At 36.2% G+C, this 25,139-nt stretch overlaps 2 protein-coding genes and 1 long non-coding RNA gene across 13 annotated transcripts in view; 2 read left to right on the plus strand and 1 right to left on the minus strand.

The window, feature by feature from the left end:
- PIGB (phosphatidylinositol glycan anchor biosynthesis class B) lies at positions 1–24,362 on the plus strand. Its single transcript, XM_082388130.1, is given in 13 exon segments — positions 1–253; positions 1,918–2,051; positions 2,479–2,598; positions 6,289–6,393; positions 8,000–8,130; positions 10,689–10,829; positions 12,117–12,168; positions 17,342–17,553; positions 18,170–18,234; positions 20,643–20,856; positions 23,474–23,654; positions 23,983–24,093; positions 24,096–24,362. Coding segments are annotated over 13 exon segments (1,638 nt in total). The 5' UTR covers positions 1–120; the 3' UTR covers positions 24,135–24,362.
- Positions 1–25,139, plus strand: part of LOC309626870 — a 604,516-nt gene that overhangs the window by 559,788 nt on the left and 19,589 nt on the right. The window lies entirely within an intron of this gene.
- The window catches only part of CCPG1 (cell cycle progression 1), a 64,747-nt gene that overhangs the window by 2,478 nt on the left and 37,130 nt on the right, over positions 1–25,139 (minus strand). For 4 of the 11 annotated variants that reach the window (XM_082388086.1, XM_082388088.1, XM_082388095.1 and 1 more), the window contains one exon: positions 24,338–25,123. In XM_082388086.1, coding sequence (XP_082244212.1) covers positions 24,934–25,123 — 190 coding nt within the window. In that variant the 3' untranslated portion in view covers positions 24,338–24,933. Of the gene's footprint in view, positions 1–391; positions 808–868; positions 1,175–1,985; positions 2,080–12,900; positions 13,209–13,643; positions 13,684–24,337; positions 25,124–25,139 lie in introns of those variants that run through there. The other 7 variants (XR_014243418.1, XM_082388094.1, XM_082388092.1 and 4 more) reach the window with 6 other exon arrangements.

Raw genomic sequence — 25,139 nt, forward strand, 5'->3', positions numbered from 1 at the left:
GACGGCCGCTCGCAAAGGCCAAACTTAGTGGGCGGAAGAGCAACGCGCGCTGCTTCAGCCACCCAGGGCTGGGGACGGTGGCGGCTGGCCGTCCCCAGCAGACCTCGAAGCAGATGCAGGATGGAGCGAGACGGCGGCGGCGGCAGCCTCTTTTTCCGTGGCCTCCAGAGCCGCTCCCACGAGAAGATGAAGCTGCGAACGAGAAAGTCCACCTTGTACCTCAGCCAGCAGAAGCGCACTGGGCGCGGCGGAGGTGAGTGAGTGGGTGTGGAAGATGAGCGGAGTGGCGGTGGCGGGAAATCGCCGACACTCAGCGAGGGCTCCATCTGCTGGGGGGTGGAGGGGGGTGGGCAGGGGGCAAGAAATCGCTTTGCTCTCGAGACGGGATTCTCGATCCCTGTCGCTTGCGCGGCAGTGTATTCTGCATTATTTTGGGCCGTCCTCCCCGCAGCCGTGTGAAGTGAGTAGGCATGATGTGGCCATCCCCTTTTCAGAGAGGGGGTCGCCACCCTGGCCCAGTGTTCCCGAGGTTTCGTAGCTACGGAGGGGCTGATTCCTGGAGTGGGACCAGGTCTGACCCGCGCCGCACTGCTTTTTCTTCACTGCCCCCTCCGCCTTTTCTTTGGTCCTGATGTAATGTTGACAAGAGAAAAATCATCCCAGCAAGTGGGATTTTGATCTGTCGGAGGGGGTATTTACTATAAAGATGGGCTCCTCATTCATTATTTATTGTGCGCCTTTTATGTGCCAAACGCGGTTGTTCAAGGGCCAGTTCTGAGTACAGTTTCTTCTGCCCGAGTCCACGGACTAAAGAGGAGGAAAGGAAAGAACAACAAGGTTTTCTGACAGCAGATACAGTGCAGTCGGGAGATTTGTTTCTGAAAGATGAAAGTTCAGAAGGGGCATGTATGTGGTGTTGAACGTACCAGTTCAATGTCTGAGAAACATTTAAAATATGTTCCTGGAGAAGAAGGAAGGAGAGTGGCAGGAACCCGGAATGATGGCAAAGACTCACAGTGGATCAGAGGCAGGTTGCAAACTCAAGTCCTCAGGAGGCCGGATAGGCAAGGCTAAATATTATATACATAAGAAGTCAAAGCACCCTATATTTCAGTACCAGCCAGTTGTTCCCAGTTGAGCTCTGTGTTGCCAGATCTTAAAGAGTTTTGATATGCTGCAATACAGATGTTAATACAAAACCTGATTTTTAAATGTTGGCAACTAAATTCACATTAAAAAAAATATATTCAGTCTACAGGCAGTCCATTTGTGATTAAGAGCAGGGCTTTGGAGTCAACATACAGACCCGGTTTTGAATCCTGTTTAGTTATTTACAACCGTTTGACTTGGGAGAAGGCAGTTTAACTTCTGAGCCTCAGTTTCCTCATATATAAAATAGGGCTAATGATATTTTCCCCATAGCATTGAGGACTAAATGAGATAGCGCATGTAAAGGAATGAACTCAGTGCCTAGCATATAGAAAATTATCAGTAAGGACGATTTTAAAATGTATAGAGGACCACTTCATATGCTAGTATATGCACATATACAAAGTGTCGCTTCCTATGTTAGTAATTTGTTAGCTGGTTTCTTTCATTAGATATACATATAGGAAAACCTAATTAGCCTAAGGCCTTAGTTAACCCAATCTTTTTCAAAATGTATCTTAATATCCTCTTTATATTAATAAGTTGCCAGAAAGATTGGTGAGGCTCTGGCCCTTGTCTAACTTTCCGCCCAGGTCTGCTTTGAGAGTAGTGTGGAGGGGCCAGAGTTCACCACTGCTTTAACAGAGCCTGAGCAAGGGGCCAACCAGAGCAGCAGATTTTAGTTCCCCAAGTGGAATTTGCCTGACTTTTGTGCTACAATTACCTGTTTGTTCGTTTTTTTGTTGTTTTTTTGTTTTCTTTTTTCAGATCTTCTTGGTGAAAACATTTATCTGGTCTTGTTTACCATAGCATTACGAATATGTAACTGCTTTTTAGTCCAGACAAGTTTTGTTCCAGATGAATATTGGCAGTCTCTTGAAGTTGCACATCACATGGTTTTCAAATATCCTTTGTAGTTTCTTTTCTGGACTAGAAAAGTGTATTCATCTTAGGAATTGTGTCAGCTCCATGACATATTTTCAATAAATTTTCCATATTTTCTCCAAATAATTTTAACTTATAAAAGTGTGCCATTATTTTACGCTAATATTTCTTCTCTATCTCTCTTTGATGTTAGTGTACCTGACTCAGCCTTTAGCATATATTCCCAAAGGGTTCAGTAATGTGGAGGATATAGATGAAGTAAAAAATACATTCCTGCTTTGACAAAGTCAACAGTTTAGTTGGCCAACTGCATTTTTACTTCAGATACCCAGTGTAAAATACTATGCTTTTAAGCTTCTTTGCCAAAAAATAAAAGTGTTCTATATATAGAACTGAAAAGAGGTTTTGTTTCAGTGCTATTTAACATTAGTCCTTAATAATACTAATTATGGTTATTTGACTTGGGAATGGACAGAAAGATTGAGGGGTTACACTTACCCCTTAATCTTTGCAAGCATATACAAGATTCTGCACCTTTTGGGGAAAGACAGTGTTCAGTTGCTGGTAAGTTTAAATAAAAGTAATCAAAATAGTCATTAACAGATTTATTCCATCCCTTTTTTAAGGTTAATGTATATTAACTAAATGATAATATTGGTATCATGAAGTTTGTTTTTGAAAGACTACTGTTGCTAAACTCAGACCGCATCTGGGAAGCCCAGGGTTCAAAGACATACTGTGATGTGTAACTGTTCAATATGTACTAAAACATAAGACTGAGCATGAAAGTGTTCTGCTGTGAGCAATCCTGTTAAGATATACAGATTCTCAGAATGACTACGTTATATATTATTTGTACTTTAGAAGTAAATTTCCTTCATAAAAGGATCACTTAAGAGCAGTGTTGTATCTTGCTTTTTTTAACTTGTGAGCAGAAGATCATGTTATGTGAGCCTATGAAGACTAGACTAAATACATGTAAACCCACTCAGGATTTAGTGTTGAAATTAAAAATTAGGAAAATTAATCTGACAAAAATATAGGGATATATACAATCATTGTGCTATGTAGTAATTAGCCGTCAATAGTGAGCAGGGTTGTAATCCCTCGATCATGAATTTCTGGGGTCAGTTGCCAGCAGAGGATACAAAAGAAGAACTAATGGTGCAAAAGTTTTTCTAACCTCATTCTCAATATCTTTAAGCTATCATCAAGTTGGACTCAGAAGCTTGGGCCTTCCCCATTTTCTGTTAGGAAAATGGTCCAGAATTCCAAAGGCAGTCTAAATCCTAAAGGGTTTTTTGAAGCCTGGAAAGACATTGAGGTTCTGGAGTTTTGGTTTTTGTTTTGTTTTGGTTTTCGTTTTGTTTTGGTTTTCTTAGGCTGTATTGTACCCTCCCCTTTGCAACGATATTTGATTACCCATTATTGAGAAACAGGACCATATTGGTAAAATTGATGCTTCATTTGGGAATATCACAGGGAAGGAAAATTGAGAGCAGTAGCAGGGTTTCTCCCATTAACACATGTAGAAGTTAGGAACTATGAATTCTCTTTCCTTTTCTCAGGGCTACCCACTAGCTTCTAGATCAAGAAGGATATTCATAGACTCGAAACAGGGCAAATATATATAATATCCCAGAAAGTAGGTTATATTATGAATGAAGGAGTCTTCAAGATAGAAAAACTTCTTATTCCTCCACGATCTATCCACTGCCCTCAACCTGTAGCTGACCCACCTGGCCATTTTGTGATTTAAAGGAAACCTCCTCTCATCCCCATCCTACCCCACTCCAATACCCCTCCACCCCCCAAAAAAACCTCTATCCTACCTGGAACTTGAGCAGATAGAGAACCATTATGATGCTATCAGTCAGTCATTCATACTCTCATATTGATTATTTTTAAATATAGATTATACAATTTTGAAACTAGAAGGGGTCAGAGAAGTGATGAAGAAAATAGACCAAAGTCACAGCATGTTAAAAGCTAAAACTAGATCCTAGGTCTACTTATTTACAGCCTAGTGTTCTTTCCAGATAGCTTCTCTCTAAACTGCCTAAGGTGTGTGGAAAGAACTAGGGATGGCTTAAAGCTCTGCTGTCCAATATGGTAACCACTAGCCACCTGTGGCTACTGAAGACTTGAAATGCAGCTAGTCCAAATTGAGAAGTGCTATTAGTGTAAAATACATACCAGACGTCAAAGAACTAAAACAAAATAAGAATGTGAACTATTTCTGTAACTTTTATATAGATTAAATGTTGAAATGATATTTTAGATATAATGAGTTAAACAAAAGCACTAAGATTAATTTTACCTGTTAGAGTTGGGTTTTTTTTACTTTTTAATTTGACTACTATAAAATTTAAAATTCGGTATGTGGCTCACATTGCATTTCTACTGGACAGCGCTGGCTTAGGATATGTGAGAAGAAAGAGGGATAAGAAGGGAGACCTGTGGGAGTACCACAGTGGGGGCTCTGAACAGTCAGGAGATGGCACGAGGGCATGTGGCTCCTAGAGCTTAAGGGAGGAGGATCTGAAAGAGCCAGGAGTGTAGAAAGGTAAGCCGCCAACACAGGCCTCACCTTCAGGGTTTACCCCTGGCATGGTCCTTCTCCCCTTTACCCCACTGCCCTAGTTTTTATTTTCCAGAAGCCATGTGTAACTGTTTAATTCTTGTCAGGTCCTTATAACCTGGAAAATAATGATATCTTAAAAGTCTGGAGAGACTGCTAATAACTGGGAGTTTACAACTCCACTTATTTTGGTGTTGAGCTAAAATCTACCTTCTCTTAAATTCAAGATTTCTACATGACAACCCTTCAAAAAAGTTTTATTTATCCAGGATAAATATCTCCAGTTCTAAACCTCATAATCAGATAATGTCCTCTAAACATCCTGTAATTTATTAATGTCCATCTTAAAATGTGGGTCTTGAAACTGAACACGATATTGAAAGCTAGGGTAACTAGCTCAGAATATAGTGAGACCATTAACTTCATAAATACTATACTTCTCTCAGTGCACAAGAATCCTTTTAGTCTTTTAGTGGCTACCTCAACACTCAGCTCCTATTAAGTTTGTAGCAAAATTAACTTTTTACATGAAGTACTTTCATACCTGGGAGGTGAGGAGGAAGCTTATAGATTCTTAGGCAGGGCAAACAGAAGGTGAGTATAGAGGTGCCTTTTACTGTATTTTACAGGACACAGTTTAAGTGGAATTATGAAGTACAATGTACCTTTAACTCTAAGATTTAAACATTTATTTACAGATTATTGATAAAGGACGTAAAGCTAAAGTGTTAGAAGCCACTGACAACTGAAAGTAAAGCAGCTCTAATTATAATGTAAAATTAGTGAAGTTTGATCCAACAAAAATACAGATTTACATATAAATTTTTAGAAACACATCTTTTGAACTAAAATTAAGTTGTGATCTACCATCAAGTGTTATTTGTTAATAATAACTGTGACACATTTTAAAACTCAAAGATGCTAATGTATAACATTAGAATCATTAACTGTAATTAAGTTATAATACATTTACTCTTTCTTTTTACTCTTAAATTTATTCTTTAGTGTCATCTGACTGGATACCATGTTTCTGTAATTATAGATTACTTAAAGCTTTTTAAAAAAGTAACATTATTTTATTATCTATATTGCAGGATAGGGGAGCAATGTAACTTAGTAGCTAAGAGCTTTGGAGTCAGGTAGACTTGGGTTTGAACCTTGACCTCCACACTAACTAGCTCTGCAGCCTTGGGGAAATTACTTAACCTCTCTATGCCTCAGTTTTCTCATTTATAAAACAGTACCTGTTAGAAGCACTGAATTAGCTGATATACATAAAGTACTTAGTATGATACTTAGCATACAGTAGGGTAAATGTCTCATAAAAAATTACCTACTGTTATGCTACTGAAAAGAACTACATGTGCTTCTAAAATAGAACCTTCACACAATGAAATGGTCTGCTGGCTATTTAAAATTAGTAGTGTTGTAATATATATATATTACAGAGAGAATGAGAATGAGAAAACTACCTTTTGGTATTTCCATGAAAATTAATGTACTTTTTAAGGTATAAATTATTTTTGCAGAAGAATAGAATAATACATCTTTTTTTAAACTAAAAATGGCTTTCGATTGATAGTTGGGTCAACTTGTTGATTTCTTATGATTTTAAAGTGAACCAACAGATGTTTTTAATGTCTTTTTTTTTTTTTTTTTTTTAACTAATGAAGATTTGGATTCCTAGACTTGCCCAAGCACTTTTGTCTGCTATAGCAGACTTGAGGCTTTACTCACTAATGAAGCAACTAGAAAATCAGCAAGTGGCAAGATGGGTGGTAAGTCCTAAACACTTTAGAAACTGTATGTCAGTTACTTCATTCCTACAAGCATGAAGCACATGAACAGGTCAGTCAATATGACTGATTCCCAAAACAGTTTCAGAAGATAATTAGTACAACTTTATAGAGGTACTTCCATAATTAAGAACAGTAAAATGCAAGTGGACATGCTATCTCTCTCCTTCTGAATGAGCCCTAGGTGGCAGAAGCCACTGATGCCCTCCAACCCTATGAGAGGCTAAACCCTAGGACCCAGCCTTGGGAAGCACCATGACTCAGAACTGAGTCCTTGCCTCACTTTCCATAATATTCAGTAGGAATAGTTCTACACCACTGCCTACCTCACAGATCACCTCAGCTGTTTACAACCCTTGTTCACTATTCCTCCAGCTACCTGAGACATCTTTTCACTGATGCACTCTTTCTCTTCTGGCTAGAATGGTGGAAATAGCTGGACTTTGTAAGAGAGAGAATGTGGTAGAGAAGACTGTCTTTTGTCATTTGGCTCATTTCACAGTGGGGAGATAGATTCTCAAACTCCCATTCAAATCTTGAATGGGTTTTCCCATTTAAACCATAAGTAAGCTTATATGAGCCAACTTAGAAACCTTACTACCTTTTTTATATTTCTGTTTGCAAATATGTTCCAAATTCCAAGTAACCAATTTACCAACACATTTCTGAAATATAATTTATTGTTAATGTATTAATAAATATTAACAATTTATTAATAGGACATATTTCTGCAGGTAGTGTGTTGATTTGCATTAAAAAGACAGATTGCTTTAGCGACTGAGTCCTTGATAACTGATTCAAGGATTAAGTCAATCTCTTTAATTTGTGCTTATACACACTGTCGAAGGCTGAACCTAAAATGGCAAAGGCATAATGCCTTTGAAATCCTTCCTCCAAAGTAGCAGCGCTAGGATCTTCTGGCTCAGGAAGAGCCTTTAACTTCACAAAAATTGGGAACATATTTTAAAGTCTGTATTTGAAGAGATAGGACGCTGGTACGACATTTAATACCCTTGCACCAACTAATAAGTTTCTTTTAAGGAATTTGTTTTGTAGACTGAATGATGCTTCTGCTTGCATGTTCTACCAAAAAGTGGTTTATTAATTTAGTCAATTTCCAAATTAAAATTTAATGATGTTTCCTGATAGTCATGATTTTTTCTCTCTTACTTTGTCTTAAATTTTCCACCAAGAAATAGGACAACATTCCAACCAAGGTCAATAAAAATCAGTCAAAATATTTGTCAGTAATATAAGACAATTTGAGGAATACTGATTGTGAGACTCTAGTTATGAATTTCAATCTTCTCTGAACTCTACCATCAAAGAATCTGTGTTTTATGTCTTTTATTAGTGTGAAGTGAGATTTAAATCAAATGCAATGCCACAAAAATGTACCTGAAAGTATAAACTTCTTAACTTTAACAAATACAGACCTGGTATCATAGATGTGCTTGATATAACTTCTTAAAAACAATGTTTGGGCATGCCCACTTTTAAAATTATTTAGACTTGCTTGCTGTTTTCCTTAGAATACTAAGCTTTTCCATTTCCCACTCCATATACGTTTGCTTATAATTGTTCTTAGTTTTTTTGCCAGTTATGCTCTTGGTTCACGTGGTATTGCTGTACCAGAACTCTTACAAACACCATGGAAACTGTTCTCACTATAATTGCTCTTTTCTACTATCCTTTGGAAGGTTCAAAGTTTATGAACAGGTGAGTAACAGTACTGTTATAATTATGTACAAAACTCTAAAGCATGCTTTTGAAAAATCTTTAATTATCAATATATTGCAATGTCCAGTGGACCCCCTAATGCTCATGAAGGCTATTAGGACCACAAATTCACAGTTGATGTATTCATTATAGCAGGAAAGAGATATACTCAAACCAGATAACAAAGGTGTAAACAATGTTTGGAAAAGCTAATAAAGGGATACCATAGTACCCAAGGGCTAGTCACAACAGGAAGTTTCAATTACCCTTTGGCCCCAAGGAGCAAGGAGAGGAAAGTTACTGAAATCCAGAGCTGTAACTTAGAGAGGACCCCAACAGGAGAGGGGCACAGCCAGCCTTTAACCATAGCAAGGAAAGAGCAGGGTGAATAAAATACCCTGACTCTTCTGCCCTGCTGTTAACCAATACTAATGAGAAGCCAAAAAGCAAGATAGCCCATTGATATAGTCCATAAAGGTTGGCCTCCCTGCACACTGAGCAGGTGAAGAGTAGAGAGCAGATCTGGATGGGCAAATAGAAAACATATGGACCTGGTTTGGGTTTATATAAATTGGTATAAAATACCAAGCAAAGGGAACATGAGAAAAGGCACAGAGCTATAAAAGGGCTTCATTGTATTCTGGGCAGGTTGTCCAGAGGAGCTAATGTGTGGTAGGATGTGTGGGAGAAGAGAAGAATGAGGGATGAGGCTAGAATGGAACTTTGCCTTTCTCCAGAATTTGGACTTTATAGGTAGCAGGTTACCACTGGTGGCTTTCGAGAAGCATGACATAATCTGGTTTAGAAATAATTCTCTTGTAGTAGCAGTATTTAGGATATACCGAAAGGGAGTAAGCCAGAAAATCTGGGAATCTAGTTAAGAAAATTTAGGAATCTAGTATCCACTCTCCCTTATATGTAAGGTTTTTGGGAGGATCAAATCGAGTAAGATCATTTCTGCATTAGACTCTCAACTGCAAGAATAGGCATTCACTTAAGTTACCTATAGATGAGGATATCTAAACATTGATTTCTATCAAATGAGAATAATACAACAGCTCTCAAGAATTAAATGAGACTCTATGGATAATATATAGTATATAGCACATGGCCTATTACAAACTAAGTGTTAAGTACTGATGAATGATATTAAGTAATATTTCTGGGAAATTAAAAAAAAAAAGACTATGAAAAGATTCCAAACAAGTGACACAACTGTGAAAAGATTCTAGAATAGTGAGAGGACTTGATGTAAAATGATGGCAATGAGAATGGGGAGGAAACACAGTGGATGTGTGGGATGAAAAGTTTCTATTTAAGGTGACTCCAAATTTTAAGACTGAGAAACTGAGTGATACTATTAACTTAAACACTAGACAGTAAACAGGTTTGAGAGAAAGGTGTGGAGCTTATTTCATACAGTTTGATTTTGAATGCCAGTAAGAAATTTATGTAGAAATATTCAGAAAGGAGTAAGAAATCCAAGTCTGAAAATTTGGAGTGAGGTAGGTAGTTTCACTATGGCAGAATTTGCAATTAGGCTGTCTGCCAAGTCAGACCAAGCCACAAATGTTTTATTTCACCTACACAGTGTTTGTTTTTTGTTTTTTAACTACTTGGCAAAGTTTTTAAATTGGGAGATCTTACCTAAAATCTGGATTTCTAGTTTCTCTTGAAAAAAAATGTAAGGCCTGTTAACATTTTGGGCCAGGATTCCTTCATGACGATATCAGAGCCCCCATGCAGCCAATATCACACATTTTTTATTACTTATCTGGTCTCTGTAAGCATTTGAACTCGAAATCCCTGCTCTTATATCTTCACCAACATTGGACATTTCTTTATAGTTACTTATTAGTTAATAGGTATATATGGTACCATAAAGTTGTTTTATTTTGCCACTGTCTGTAGTCCTCATGATTAAATTATCAGGTGCTTGCCTTCAACCCTTTATTGAGAGAAGTCCTAATAGTAAAAACCCACATTTCTATCCATGATCATATAGGTTTTTATAAGTAAGCTTTTTTTAAAAAAATCAGGTGTATATACACATCTTTCAGTTGGACAAAATTACCAGCTTACATTCAAAACAAAACCACATGTGCCCAGAAGCCCATCATTGCCTAAATAAACCCAATGTTTCTTTAAGGGAGCTTTTTTTTTTTTTTTCCTTATAAAATGGGGACTGTCTTTTATCTCTTTTATCTCTTTAGGAGAGACTTGATCATTTTTCCACCAGGAAAGCAATTGGCAGAGTTGTATGGTTAAAAGTTGGTATACCTTTTAGTAAACAAGATAAACATTAGGACACAGAATAACTTCTTACTTGAAAATACTAGAATATTAAAGCTGGAAAAGACCTTACATATTACCTCTCTTTATGGATGAGAAAAATTAAGAGCCAGAAGTTTAAGTAACTTCCCCAAGTTCACATAGCTATTTATACCAAAAGGAAAATGCTCTCATTTTTTTAAAAAAAATGTTATACCACAGCGTAAATAGATAACTTCTGAACTCATTTCCTAGTTGTCTTGACAATACCTTTTCCTTGCTTATAGTGTCAAGTACTCATCCCTGGTAGCACTTGCCTTTATAATTCGTCCCACAGCTGTTATTCCGTGGATACCTTTGCTGTTCAGACATTTCTGGCAAGAACAGAGAAAGCTTGATCTTATTCTACATCAGTTTTTACCTGTAGGGTAAGTATGGCTACAATCCATCTATTAATTTTAATAACCTATAAATTATAAATTATGAACAAGATTTTACATCTTTTAGTCAGTTGTATCTTCTAACGTCAATGAGAATTGTCAGACCAAGGAAACATAGTATTTCCAATTTTACATTTTATATTTTTATTTGTGATTCTAAAGTATTTTAATTTGCTTAAATGAGGATCTTGGCAATTTTTCTAAATTAGAACTTTCCTATGCTTTATTTCTTAAATATTTTTCAAATACATTTTAGAGATACTTGATTCCTTCACATTTGTATGGGGCTTTATAATATATGTGTTCACATATTACCTGATTTTCACAATTCTTGGATCTAAGCAATGTAGGTGTTTTTACTTTGTGATACAGAAAATGGAGGGCTTGGTGAAATTAAAAATGAATTAGCCAGTGTCACTGGGTTGATTGCTCTGATGGAAATGGGATTGAAACCCAGGTCCTCTTAACTACATTTTGAGCTCCTAGGATCAGAATTATCCCAGGTATCTAGTGGAATATCCAAAATAATTATTTATTGAAGGGATGAATGCATTTTGACTCTTAAAACAGTGATCTTTTTAATATACTAGTATTCACTCTGTACAGGTTATTTTTGGTAGCTATTAAAAAAGTACAAAATCATCCGGTGGCTAAGTTGCCAGTGTTGTCATTTCTCAGATTTATTAGCATTGTTTTGGAAGTAATGCATTCATTCAGCAAATATTTATTTAACCCTACTATGTGCTAGGTGTCATTCCAGATGCTGGAGACACAGCAATTTAACAAAATAAAGTCCATTCCTTCATGAAGTATACATTCTAGTGGGGGGGAGACAGCTAGAAACATATGATTAACATGTTTCTCAAATGACAATAAGTGCTATAGGGAAAAATCATGAGAGCCTTCAGATGAAACTACAGCCCCAGTCAATATCCTGAAAAGTTACGAGACCTTGAGTCAGAGACACCCAGTTAAGCTGCGCCTGGATTCTTGACCCACAGAAACTGAGATAATAAGTGTTCATAGTTTTTGGTTACCACATTTTGGGGGTAATTTGTCATGCAGCAATAGATAATACAGAGTTTGTTACTTTTAACAAGTTTGCTTAAATACAGCTTCTCTCAATGAAAGATCTTTCAAAATGATATTCACTTGGTAAAACTTTTAAAGCATTTTTAAACTGGCTTTTGATGCAGGGCACTTGCAAAGCCATATGCCACTGTTGGATTTTCAGCAAGTTCAGAATGTTAATCACCCTTTTATTTTGTTTTTCAGATTTGTCACTTTGAGTTTCTCTCTGATAATTGATCGTATTTTTTTTGGTCAAGTAAGTAAAAATATGCTTTTTTTTATTTAAAAAAAACTATTTTAATGTAATCATTTATTACACTAAAAACTCAACCTTACTTTTTAATCCATGAATATTTGGGAGCATAAGCAAATCATTTTTTTAATGATATGGGATGTATTAGAAAAAAACTACTAGCATATATGCCTTTGGTTCACTTTGCTGTGCTTTCTATATAACAGAATTGTATATTCCTAATTGAAGTTCAAGAATCCATTTTCAGGCATTTTTGTCAGGTTTGAACATTTTTGTCAGGTTTGTAACAATAAAGGTTAATTTTTAAATGATTTTAATTGACCTCAATCATTCAGAATTCACATTAACCAGAATATTCTTTAAGCATCTGATTTGGCATTTTAATCTTATGACTATTGGTAATGCCTTTGGTTGTTTTTAAGTTCCCTGTTTTTAAGTCACTTATGGGTTCTGGAATCAGATGCCACTGTCTGAGGCCTAGTGCCCTCATTATTAGCTGTAAGACCTTGGACAAGTTGTGTATCTTTCTTGCCAGTTTCCTTGTCTGGAAATAAATGTGATACCTGTCTCTTACGGTTGGAAGATTAAATGAAATAATACATGTAAAATGCTTACAACACTGCATGGCACAAGTGAGCCCTTAATGTTAGCTGCTGCTGTTATTACCTACTTTATGCTATAATTCAAACTGCAATGTTTTCAAAGCTTTATCTTAATAGGTAATGTCTGATGCCATAAGGTAGAACAGTAAAAATTTTAATATGGGTACCAAACACATATACTCATAAAAATTATTTTTAAGGATTCTTTATGTCCAGTTGTATGTAAAACTTAACACTGTCATAACATTTATTCATACTTTCTTGAATCTCAAGAAGCTAGTGTTTTACAAATTAACAAAAAACACATTAATACTTAGAACATAAAAAATTAATAAAGAATGATTTCATTGTTATTACAAATGATAATGAAAACACAACTATACAAAATCTATAGGATGCAGCAGAAGCAGTTCTCAGATGGAAGTTCACCGTGATACAGCCCTTCCTCAAAAAACAAGAAAAATCTCAAATAAACAACTTAACCATACCACTTTAAAGAATTAGAAAAAGAAGAACAAACAAAACCTAAAGTCAGCAGAAGGAAGGAAATAATAAAGATTAGAGAGAAAATAAATAAAATAGAGATTAAAAAATATAGAAAAAAATCAATAAAACCAAGAGCTGGTTCTTTGAAAGGGTAAACAAGATTGACAAACCTCTGGCCAGGCTCACCAAGAAAAAAAGAGAGAGAACCCAAATAAACAGAATAAGAAATGAAAGGGGAGACATAACAACCGATACCACAGAAATACAAAAAACTATAAGGGAATACTCTGAACAATTACATGCCAACAAAATTAGACAACCTAGAAGAAATGAACAAATTTCTAGAAACATTCAGCCCACCAAAATTGAATCAAGAAGAAACAGACCTACCGTATAGCACAGGGAACTCTACTCAGTGCTCTGTGGTGACCTAAATGGGAAGGAAATCCAAAAAGAGGATATATGTATATGTATAGCTGATTCACTTTGCTGTACAGCAGAAACTAACACAACGTTGTAAAGCAACTATACTCCAATAAAAATTTTTTTAAAAAAAGAAGAAATAGATAATTTGGACAGACCAATCACTAGAGGTGAAACAATCTGTAATTTTAAAACTTCCTACAAACAAAAGTCCAGGACCAGATGGCTTCACAGGCAAATTCTACCAAACATACAAAGAAGAGCTTATACTGATCCTTCTCAAACTCTTCCAAAAAATTGAAGAGGGAACACTCCCAAAGATAGTCTATGAAGACATCATCACCCTGATACCAAAACCAGACAAAGACACCACCAAAAAAGAAAATTACAGGGCGATATTTTTGATGAATATAGATGCAAAAATTCTCAACAAAATATTAGCAAACCAAATCCAACAACACATAAAAAAGATCATACCACAACCAAGTGGGATTCATCCCAAGTTCAAAAGGATGGTTCAACATATGCAAATCAATGTGATACACCACATAAACAAAAGACAGAAACCACATGATCATCCCAATAGATGCAGAAAAAGCATTTGACAAAATTCAACATCCACTGATGATAAAAAACTCTTACCAAAGTGGGTATAGAGGGAACATATCTCAACATAATAAAAGCTATTTACGACAAACCCACAGCCAATATAATACTCAATGGTGAAAAGCTGAACGCCTTCCCGCTAAAATCTGGAACAAGACAAGGATGCCCACTCTCACCTCTTCTATTCAACACAGTATTGGAAGTCCTACCCAGAGCAATCAGACAAGAAAAAGAAAAGGTATCCAAATTGGAAGGGAAGAGGTAAAATTGTCATTATATGCAGATGACATGATACTATCTATAGAAAACCCTAAAAACTCCACACAAAAACTACTAGAACTGATAAACGAATTCAGCAGGTAGCAGGATACAAGATTAACATACAGAAATCAGTTGCATTTCTTTACACTAACAATGAAATATCAGAAAGGGAATGTCAAAAAACAATATCTGGGACTTCCCTGGTGGCGCAGTGGTTAAGAGTCTGCCTGCCAATGCAGGGGACATGGGTTCAATCCCTGCTCCGGGAAGATCCCACATGCCGTGGAGCAACTAGGCCCATGCACCACAACTACCGAGCCTGTGCTCTAGAGCCCACGAGCCACAACTACTGAGCCCGCGTGCCTAGAGCCCGTGCTCCGCAACAAGAGAAGCCACCACAATGAGAAGCCCGCGCACCACAATGAAGAGTAGCCACTGCTCGCCGCAACTAGAGAAAGCCCACATGCAGCAATGAAGACCCAAAACAGCCAAAATAAATTAAAAACACACACACACACACACAAAAAAAAACCTTTCAAAATCGCACCCCCCAAAATAAAACACTTAGGAATAAATCTGACCAAGGAGATGAAGGAATTATACACTGAGAACTATAAAACATTAATAAAGGAAACCGAAGACGATTCAAAGAAATGGAAAGATACCCTATGCTCTTGGATTGGAAGAATTAATATTGTTAAAATGGCCATACTACCCAAAGCAGTCTACAGATTTAATGTGATCCCTATCAAATTACCCATGACATTTTTCACAGAACTAGAACAAGTAACCCTAAAATTTATATGGAAACATAAAAGACCCCAAATTGCCAAAGCAATCCTTAAGAAAAAGAACAAAGCAGGAGGCATAACCCTCCCAGACTTCAGACAATACTACAAAGCTACAGTAATCAAAACAGTGTGGTATTGGCACAAATACAGATATATGGATCAGTGGACCAGAACAGAGAGCCCAAAAATAAACCCACACACCTACAGTCAATTAATCTTTGACAAAGGAGGCACAAACATACAATGGAAAAAGACAGGCTCTTCAGCAAGTGGTTCTGGGAAAGGTGGACAGCTGCATGTAAATCAATGAGTTTAGAACATACCCTCACATTATGCACAAAAATAAACTCAAAATGGCTTAAAGACTTAAATATAAGACATGACACCATAAAACTCCTAGAAGAGAACATAGGCAAAGCATTCTCTGACGTAAATCATACCAATGTTTTCTTCGGTCAGCCTCCCAAGGCAACAGAAATAAAAGCAAAAATAAACAAATGGGACCTAATCAAACTTAAAAGCTTCTGCACAGCAAAGGAACCATAAACAAAATGAAAAGACAACCTACAGAATGGGAAAAAATATTTACAAACAATGAGACTGACAAGGGCTTAATTTCCAAAATATACAAACAGCTCATACAACTCAACAACAAAAAAACACACAACCCAATTGAAAAATGGGCAGAAGACCTAAATAGACATTTCTCTAAAGAAGCCATGGCCAACAGGCACATGAAAGGATGCTCAACATCGCTAATTATTAGAGAAATGCAAATCAAAACTTCAATGAGGTATCACCTCACACCAGTCAGAATGGCCATCATCAGAAAGTCCACAAACAATACATGCTGGAGAGGGTGTGGAGAAAAGGGAACCCTCCTACACTGTTGGTGGGAATGTAAGTTGGTACAGCCACTGTGGAAAACAGTATGGAGTTTCCTCAGAAAACTGAAAATAGAATTACCATATGATCCAGCAGTCGCACTCCTGGGCATATATCCAGGAAAAACTCTAATCCAAAAAGATACAGGCACCCTTATGTTCACAGCAGTACTATTCACAATAGCCAAAACATGGAAACAACCTAAATGTCCATTGCAGATAAATGGATAAAGACGATGTGGTATGTATATATGTGTGCGCGCACGCACACACACACACACACACACACACACACACAATGGAATACTACTCAGCCATAAAAAGGAACGAAATAATGCCATTTGCAGCAACATGGATGGAACTAGAGATTATCATACTAAGTGAAGTAAGTCAGGAAGAGAAAGACAAATACCATATGATATTACTTATGTGTGGAATCTAAAGTATGGCACAAATGAGCTTATCTACAAAACAGAAACAGACTCACAGACATAGAGAACAGACTTGTGGTTGCCAATAGGGAGGGAAGGATTGGGAGTTTGGGATTAGCAGATGCAAACTATTATATAGATAATAGATAAACAACAAGGTTCTATTGTATAGCACAGGGAACTATATTCAGTATCCTATGATAAATCATAATGGAAAAGAATATATAAAGAAGAATGAGTTCGGGCTTCCCTGGTGGCGCAGTGGTTAAGAATCCGCCTGCCAATGCAGGGGACACGGGTTCAAGCTGTGGTCCGGGAAGATCCCATATGCCGCAGAGCAACTAAGCCTGGGCTCCACAACTACTGAGCCAGCGTGCCACAACTACTGAAGCCCGTGTGCCTAGAGCCCATGCTCTGCAACGAGAAGGCATTGCAGTGAGAAGCCCATGCAGCGCAACGTAGAGTAGCAACGAAGACCCAACGCAGCCAAAAATAATAAATAAATAAAATAAATAACTTTATTAAAAAAGAAAAAAAGAATGAGGTCATATTCAAAATTATTAATGTAAACTACGGTATGGTGTTTAGACTTCATTCTGATTTAATTTCATGATTCCGCCAAATTCCCTAATGCCAAAGATTCATACTTGGCACTAACACATTTCTATTTCTTTTTCCTTCAATGATGCCAGTGGACTCTGGTTCAATATAATTTTTTGAAATTTAACGTGCTGCAGAATGTGGGATCATTTTATGGTTCTCATCCATGGCACTGGTACTTCAGTCAAGGATTTCCAGCTGTCCTGGGTACTCACTTACCCTTCTTTATTCATGGCTGCCTTCTAGCCCCAAAGAGGTACAGGATATTTTTGGTGACTGTGCTGTGGACACTGCTAGTTTATAGGTAAGATTTTATTTATTCAAATAGTTCACTTTTTAAATGTTACCAAGAAATTAACTAAATTATTTAAAAGGTAAACTGTTTATCTTATGGAGGTGCATTAATTCTTATGATTTGTTAGTGGGGATTATTTAGCAGATGGAAAATGTAATAATTATGCTGGTACTCAGACAGACTGAATACTTCTGATACAGTTTGCTTAATATGGATACATTCAATTTTTAAAGAGGTTGAACAAATTGTATTTGCTTTTAAAAAACAGAAACTGCCAAAATTTTAACTATTGAAGGACCAGAGAAATATTTTGAAAATGTATGCACCTTTATTTGAAATTTGAGTAAAATAACTTACTTGGATTGGTAATAGAAATCCTTTTTTTAGAATGCAATTGTACTTTAGAATATCGCATTGACATCAAATGTTAGGATTACTTTTAACACATCATCATCACCTTAATAACTAAAAAAGAATGAGACTGATTCCTAAAGCATGAAATTCAGTCTCAGCAATTACAAAAACAGATCATGTTAATTACATTCATTTTAAATACATTAACTTCTCAAACCATCATTTAATATAAGAAAATAATATTTTCTTTGAATATCTTTTTTTACTATAGCATGTTGAGCCACAAAGAATTCAGGTTTATCTATCCAGTTTTACCATTTTGTATCGTGTTCTGTGGTAAGTATTTTTGTATAATAGAGAAAAAAATCAATTATAAAGAAACACTTAAGACAATCAATGCTTATTAAACTCTAAAATATTATTTATTTTCTACTAGGCTAAATAAGAATTGCTCCTTAATTACAAATTGAGTATATTACTGCAGCATTCCCTTTTTGCAGCCTAAATATCTTTTTTCCTGTGTCCTGTAAAGTGAGATAAAAACATAAGGATCCAGTATCTGTAACACCTTTTGGTGGTGGTGTTTCTGGCTGTCAGAAATCTTTCGCTAAAAAGTAATACAACATGTCTATTTTAGAATAGCTAATTGAAGTTTATGGTTAAACTACAAAGTTCTACATTCCACAAATGAAAAATGTATATTGAAACTAGTTTTTAATGCTTTACACACATCTGTCCCTTCAAAGACTCACTCTAATGCATATGCAATTTTTTAAGTGATTCACACCTCTGACTTAATTTTTAATCTTTTCTCCATTTTTCCACTAGGTTTTCTTCAGTAAGTTTTTTACATATGGCTTCTAAAAAGTCTTATATTACTCGGCTCTGGAAAATATGAATTTTTTCATTGGCTGGTTTGGAAAATTTACGAATTGAAACTTTATTAACTTCAAGTTTAATTCAGAATGACTGTTGGCTTCCTTCAAATATTAATCACTAAAAAAAAAATCACTGGACTAAGGAGGAAAGAAATGAGTAATCAACTGGGCCTGGAGGCTCAGAAAAACTAGGAAGTTAATGGTACCAAACTTTTTACTAAAAAAAAAAAAAACCAAACCTCCAAACAACCCATTGAGTTAAGCAGCCTTCTTTGACCAAGTATAAGTTATCTCCTACAGATCTCAGATGTAGTCTCTTCAATTTAGACACAAACATACACATCTATGTACTGGAAACATCTAAAGTTCTGAAACCAAAGTTAGTGTCCTATTTATAGTCTTACTTCAAATACAAATGCAGGCACAAATAAAAATATAAGCATCTAAGAGCTATTTGGCAAGTTTTAAGAATAGTGGGACCATTTGGCAGAGCAAATCTGTTCACAAATCACTATTCAGATTTAAACTTTTTTTTTTTTTTTTTTTTTTTTTTTACAGTAACTTGAGTTAGAGTTATAATTGTTTGCTTTTCACCCAGGTGAGCATTGCCAGACTATTGGAGGACAAATATTTCTGTGCACATGTTCGGTTTGGTTAATTTAGGAACTTGGTTTCATTCCATTTTTATAATCTGGTTTTTCCAGCATTCCACTTCTCTGCTCTGTGTCTTTACAGTGTTTTAAAGACTGAGTTGTCTGAATTCTCATTCCCATTCCAAAAGAGTGAGTCTTTAAGTGGCAGGATCTTGGGTTGGGTTTCTGCTTAATCTGTTTTTACTACAGTGGCCAGTGCAGACTTGCTGGTCTTTGATTAGGCCACTTTGTTTTTCCATATGCTAATCTTTTTAGCAAAACTGCACATGCACTGTTTCAAAAGTCAGATAAGGATTTTTAAAGAACAGTGGTTCCCCTGCCCTCCCTCCCATTACCATACTCAGAGGCAATCACTTACACTCTTTTAGGTGGTTATTTTGTTATTTGTCTCCCTCTCTCAATAAAATGCTAATAATGCTCTTAAAGGTTACTGTTTTTGGCATTATCTACTGACTTCTCACTATGGAAAATGAAAATGTAGATTTCCTTAGCAAAGTGGTTTTTTTGTTTTGTTTTCCCACATACAAGAATTACTTTTACAAATTAAAAAAGAAAAATTGTTTAGCATCTCCAAATTGTCCAACACTACAGTGAAAGAAAAAAATAAAAATAAAACATAAATCTTTCTCTTCCAGAAAGAGATCCATGCCACCACTCATAAACTGACCACTGAAAATCTCCCAGGAGCTTAGTGGTGTATTTTTCTAAGAGGATATTCTGTTATACTTCCTCCAGAATTACTGAGACTTGTAATGTACACAATCCATTGCTAGTGCTTGGGAGATTAAAGTGATAGGTAAATGGAATAAATGCAAGTCCTATTTATTTAGCAACTATGTACCAGGACAGACACTGGACATACATTTTTTTCTAATACTTGAAAAAGGTACTGTTAGGGAAGATAGGGAAACTAATTCCAGAGCTAGAATTCAAATCTGTTTCTGTTAGACTCCCTAGCCATAATCTTTCCGCTATACCTCAATTCCTTTTTCTAGAAAAAGGTCAAGACATGGATGATAATGGATAATGACAGTGAATGGTCAGAGAAATTACAAAGATAACGTATTGCTGATCTCGTTTGTCCATGACAGCATTACAGCTTGTACTACACTTCCATGAAAGATTACAAATATATTTGCAGTTAATATTTGCTTAGCTATAAGAATACAAAACATTACCGGTGTTACAATTCAATGTGTCTATCTTTATATAGGATACTCCCTAAACAACCTGAAATTGTGGAAGAAACCAGCTCTAAGTTTCCTGTTTTTATCAAATATGTTCTTTGCCCTCTATACTGGTTTAGTTCATCAACGAGGTACTCTTGATGTCATGACTAATATTCGAGAACTCTGTTACAACAATACAGATATATCTTCAGCTTCAGTACTAATGATGATGCCTTGTCACTCTACTCCTTATTATAGGTAATAAAATTTGTTCACAATATGCTATTATTATGAAAACTACTTTAAAATTCCTTTTGGATTTCTGGATTTAAATTAATTGATCAAATGATTATAAGAAATTTGAAACTGTTCTTTATGTCAATGAAAATCATACACAACTTTTAAATAAACTTTAATATTCTTTTTTCAAAACAACTTACATTTAAATAATCTGATCGAAAGCCTATATGATATTTTATACTATTTAAAGGTAGTATAAAATATCATATATGTTTATTTGATGGTACTCTTAGTAAAGAAATTCACTTATCATTGATCCGTACAAATCTTTGTGATACATCTTATTATTTACATAATTTTGAAATAATCTCAAAACACTGGATTCAAGTCCAGATTTACTGTTGGACTGTTGCCCTGGTCTTAAACCAGTGTATTTAATCTCTTTGGATATCAGCTGTCTTGCCTGTAAAAATTAGGGAATTCAATTAGATGCCATCCTAATGCTTGGATTAAGTGTGTCTGGGAAATAACACTGAAACTGCCTTAATTATGCAGGACATTTAAAAAGACATCATTGACCCTATGCTTGTATTTCAGGAAGCTGTATTACTTCACCAATTGCCCAATAAGGGTAAAAGGACAAAGCAAACAGCTTTCCTTTAGAAAATTCTTTACCTATCTGGCTTTAAACAATCTGAAGTTAATTTTCCATGTGCACATTCAGTCAACTTAATATCAAACTAGATATCATTTTAAGGTAATTTAACACTTTTGGAATACTGTACTTAACTGAATCATTAATGCCAATCATTAATATGCAATTTGGAAATGTGTAGCAAAAGCCACAGGTTAGATGGATGTAAGACCCCAAGTATCCCTTTAACTTGAGGATCCTACACTATATAAAAAAGACTAGAGCTGACAGAGGGACATTCACTCTCCATCCATGCTCTCAGTAGTGTTAACACTGAAGAGAACAGGAATTCTAGAGGTACCAAGATGCTCTCCCATACATGGTTGTTGTGGTTGATATTAGGCTTTGTATAGTTCGCCTAGTTCTTGTCTTACATTTTTTCAACTTGCACAATGGAGCACAAAAAAAAAAAGAAAAAAAAAGTCTGATACCTACTTTGGAATATAAGGCTGGCAGCTTTTTCTCAGTTTCTGCTTTCCCCTTGAAGCAAGACCTTCATCTTCAAAATTGTAAAAGTCATCAAGTATTTGAAATAACTTTATTTATTTAGGCTTTGTTGGGTCTTTGTTGCTGCGTGCGGGCTTTCTCTAGTTGTGACGAGCTGGCTTCTCATTGCGGTGGCTTCTCTTGTTGCGGAGTATGGGCTCTAGGCACATGGGCTTCAGCAGTGGCAGCACGTGGGCTCAGTAGTTGCGGCACGTGGGCTCAGTAGTTGTGGCGCATGGGCTCTAGAGCGCAGGCTCAGTAGTTGTGGAGCACGGGCTTAGTTGCTCCATGGCATGGGGGATCTTCCCGGACCAGGGATCAAACCCGTGTCCCCTGCATTGGCAGGTGGATTCTTAACCACTGAGCCACCAGGGAAGTCCCAGTCATGAAGTATTAAGGTCTTGTGTAAATTTATTTTGTATGCATTTCATAGATAAAAATAAACTTCTATCACTTATTTATTTATATTAATTTTTTAAAATAAATTTATTTATTTATTTTTGGCTGTGTTGGGTCTTCGTTGCCACGTGCAGGCTTTCTCTAGTTGTGGAGAGCAGGGGCTACTCTTCGTTGCGGTGTGCGGGCTTCTCATTGTGGTGGCTTCTCTTGTCGCGGAGCACAGGCTCTAGGCACGCAGGTTTCAGTAGTCGTGGCACGCGGGCTCAGTAGTTGTGGCACACGGGCTTAGTTGCTTCGCGGCGTGTGGGATCTTCGTGGACCAGGGATCGAACCCGTGTCCCCTGCATTGGCAGGCAGATTCTTAACCACTGCGCCACCAGGGAAGTCCCTATATTAATTTTCCTGAGGCAAAGTTGTAAACATGGCTTTTTGCATGGCCCAAGTAACTGGCTTAAGTTGTTATGATTCATCAGTCCATCTTTTTTACATACACTCTAGTCTTTCTATGCCACAGTAAAACCATTACTTATTTGAATTTTGATCAGTGAACCCATGTTGCTCTCTATTACTAAATCTTACTTATATAAATATTTAAGAAAAAAAAAAAAAGGAAAAACTTGTTGTGTAAGGATTCAGAGCAGAAAGAGGAAAAGAATCCTTTCTGGTTCATGACCAGTTTTCTACTTTGCCAGATATTACTCTCTTATTAACAAGCAACATACCCGGTCCCAAAGGCCCCATCCATCCCTGGAACAGCATACTAATGTTATAGACTATTGAGTCCCACAAGCTGCTGACCTACTTCCCGCCCTGAAATGGAGTTTTGCTCTTTAGTTTGGACTTGAGGTTACTGCACAGGTACAGTGTGAGAATCATATTCTCCATTTCTGAGAAAACTGCATTAAAGGTGTGCCTCCTCACCTTAACTGGAACCTAGTTTAGATTCAGATTTCACATTTTGTTATGTGAGCATATCTTAAGAGTAATTTGAAAACTTTCAGGAAAAAAAATTTTTTTTTACTTCTTGTAACTATAATGGTAACTTTCTTTTTATAGCCATGTCCATCACCCACTTCCAATGAGATTTCTCCAATGTCCCCCAGACCTGACTGGAAAAGGTGATTATCTTGTTGAAGCAGATGTATTTTATCTAAATCCCTTAAAGTGGTTGTATAGAGAGTTTCAAAATGATTCAACACTGCCTACTCACTTGATCATCTTCAGCACCTTGGAGGAGGTAAGGGAACGTGAAAAAAGGTATAACTCAGTATTTTTACTTCACCTCAGGTTTAGCAAACACTCAGGTAAATAGACAACATCACTTTTTTTATGGTCCCTTTCAACCCATATTTTATAACTGGTCTTTTCCCTAGTCCAAATCAGCCCTAGTTCTATAACTACCAAGGAATATATATTACTTACCATGAGTTAATTATTTTATTAAGAAATTGCATTGTTTTATTAAGAAAAGGGTTTCAGAAGAACAAATAGGTCACTCTTAAATTCTTGAAACGGTACTCAGCAAAATGTAGCCTTTATTTACTTAAACATTTATTTACTTCTAGGAAATAAATCCTTTCCTAATTTCAAACAAGTATGAGAGAACTGCTGTATTCTTCCACACTCACTTTCCGGAGCGTCGAACTGGAAGTCACATATACGTCTATGAACGGAAGTTAAAAGGGAAACTCAACCAAACATGAACATGAAGTTCTGACTTTGTTTAGATCTTCCTCAGAGAAATAGACATTGCTGAGCAGAAATATCCAGCTGCTGCTTAAATATGCTAGTAAATACTGGGTAAAATTCATGGAACTAGCAAAAAACCACTATGAACTACTTTACCAAGTATCACTACTGAGGAAATATATGAAAAATATCACAAAATATAAAATCATATATTAATAATGCAATGCCAGATTTTAAATAAAGACCTTTAGTTTTCCTCATGGTGTAGTTTTATTGTTTCTTCCACAATATTCAGATGTGCAAGAAATTTCACAAGAGAACAAGTCAGCAAGCTCATAAGGCAGCAAATTCTTCACAAGTCAACGGGCTCTTGAACCCACAAAAAGACAAGAAGTGTAAGATTATAAAATGTTAGGATGAAATTCCATCGCAAGGTACTTTTTTCAAGCTCTACTGGAAATTTAACACAAATATCAGTGTTAATTACACTTTGTCATGTATGATTTGAGCTTCCTTTAAGCTCATACACTGAAAGGAAGCCTCATTTCATGCAAAAAATCTGTTGCATGCCTGGCTTCCTTAATAAATCTACAGTTGAACATTTCCAGTGCCAAAAAAAATTCAGCAAAGCTAAACTACAGGAAAATGCAAGTTAGTAAGCTTTTGCTTGATGCTTCTGAGTAATAATATAAAATCATCAAACTGATACTTAAAAATGATAAAAAGACATTGTTATCTTGATAATTTCATCTTAGTTTCAACACCAAACAGTATAGAAGGCATCCAAGTTTCTGTTACAGTTTTCTAATTTAACGTAATCGTGATGGTCAATATTTAGGATCAAAAGGTAATTGCCCCAATTCTATTTCAAGGTTTGCCATGTGTCTTCCATTAGTGCGACCATATTTATGCCATTTACCTTCCCTTTTATAAGGTTGTGGCTGAGGGTGCTTCTGCTCTTGTTTTCGATGCCTGGAGCTTTCAATATTTACCATACGTTGCTTTTTATCTGGTCGACTGAAAGCAGTAAACA

This window comes from Balaenoptera borealis (genome assembly GCF_965194805.1).
Source record: "Balaenoptera borealis genome assembly, chromosome: 3".
NCBI lineage: Eukaryota > Metazoa > Chordata > Mammalia > Artiodactyla > Balaenopteridae > Balaenoptera > Balaenoptera borealis.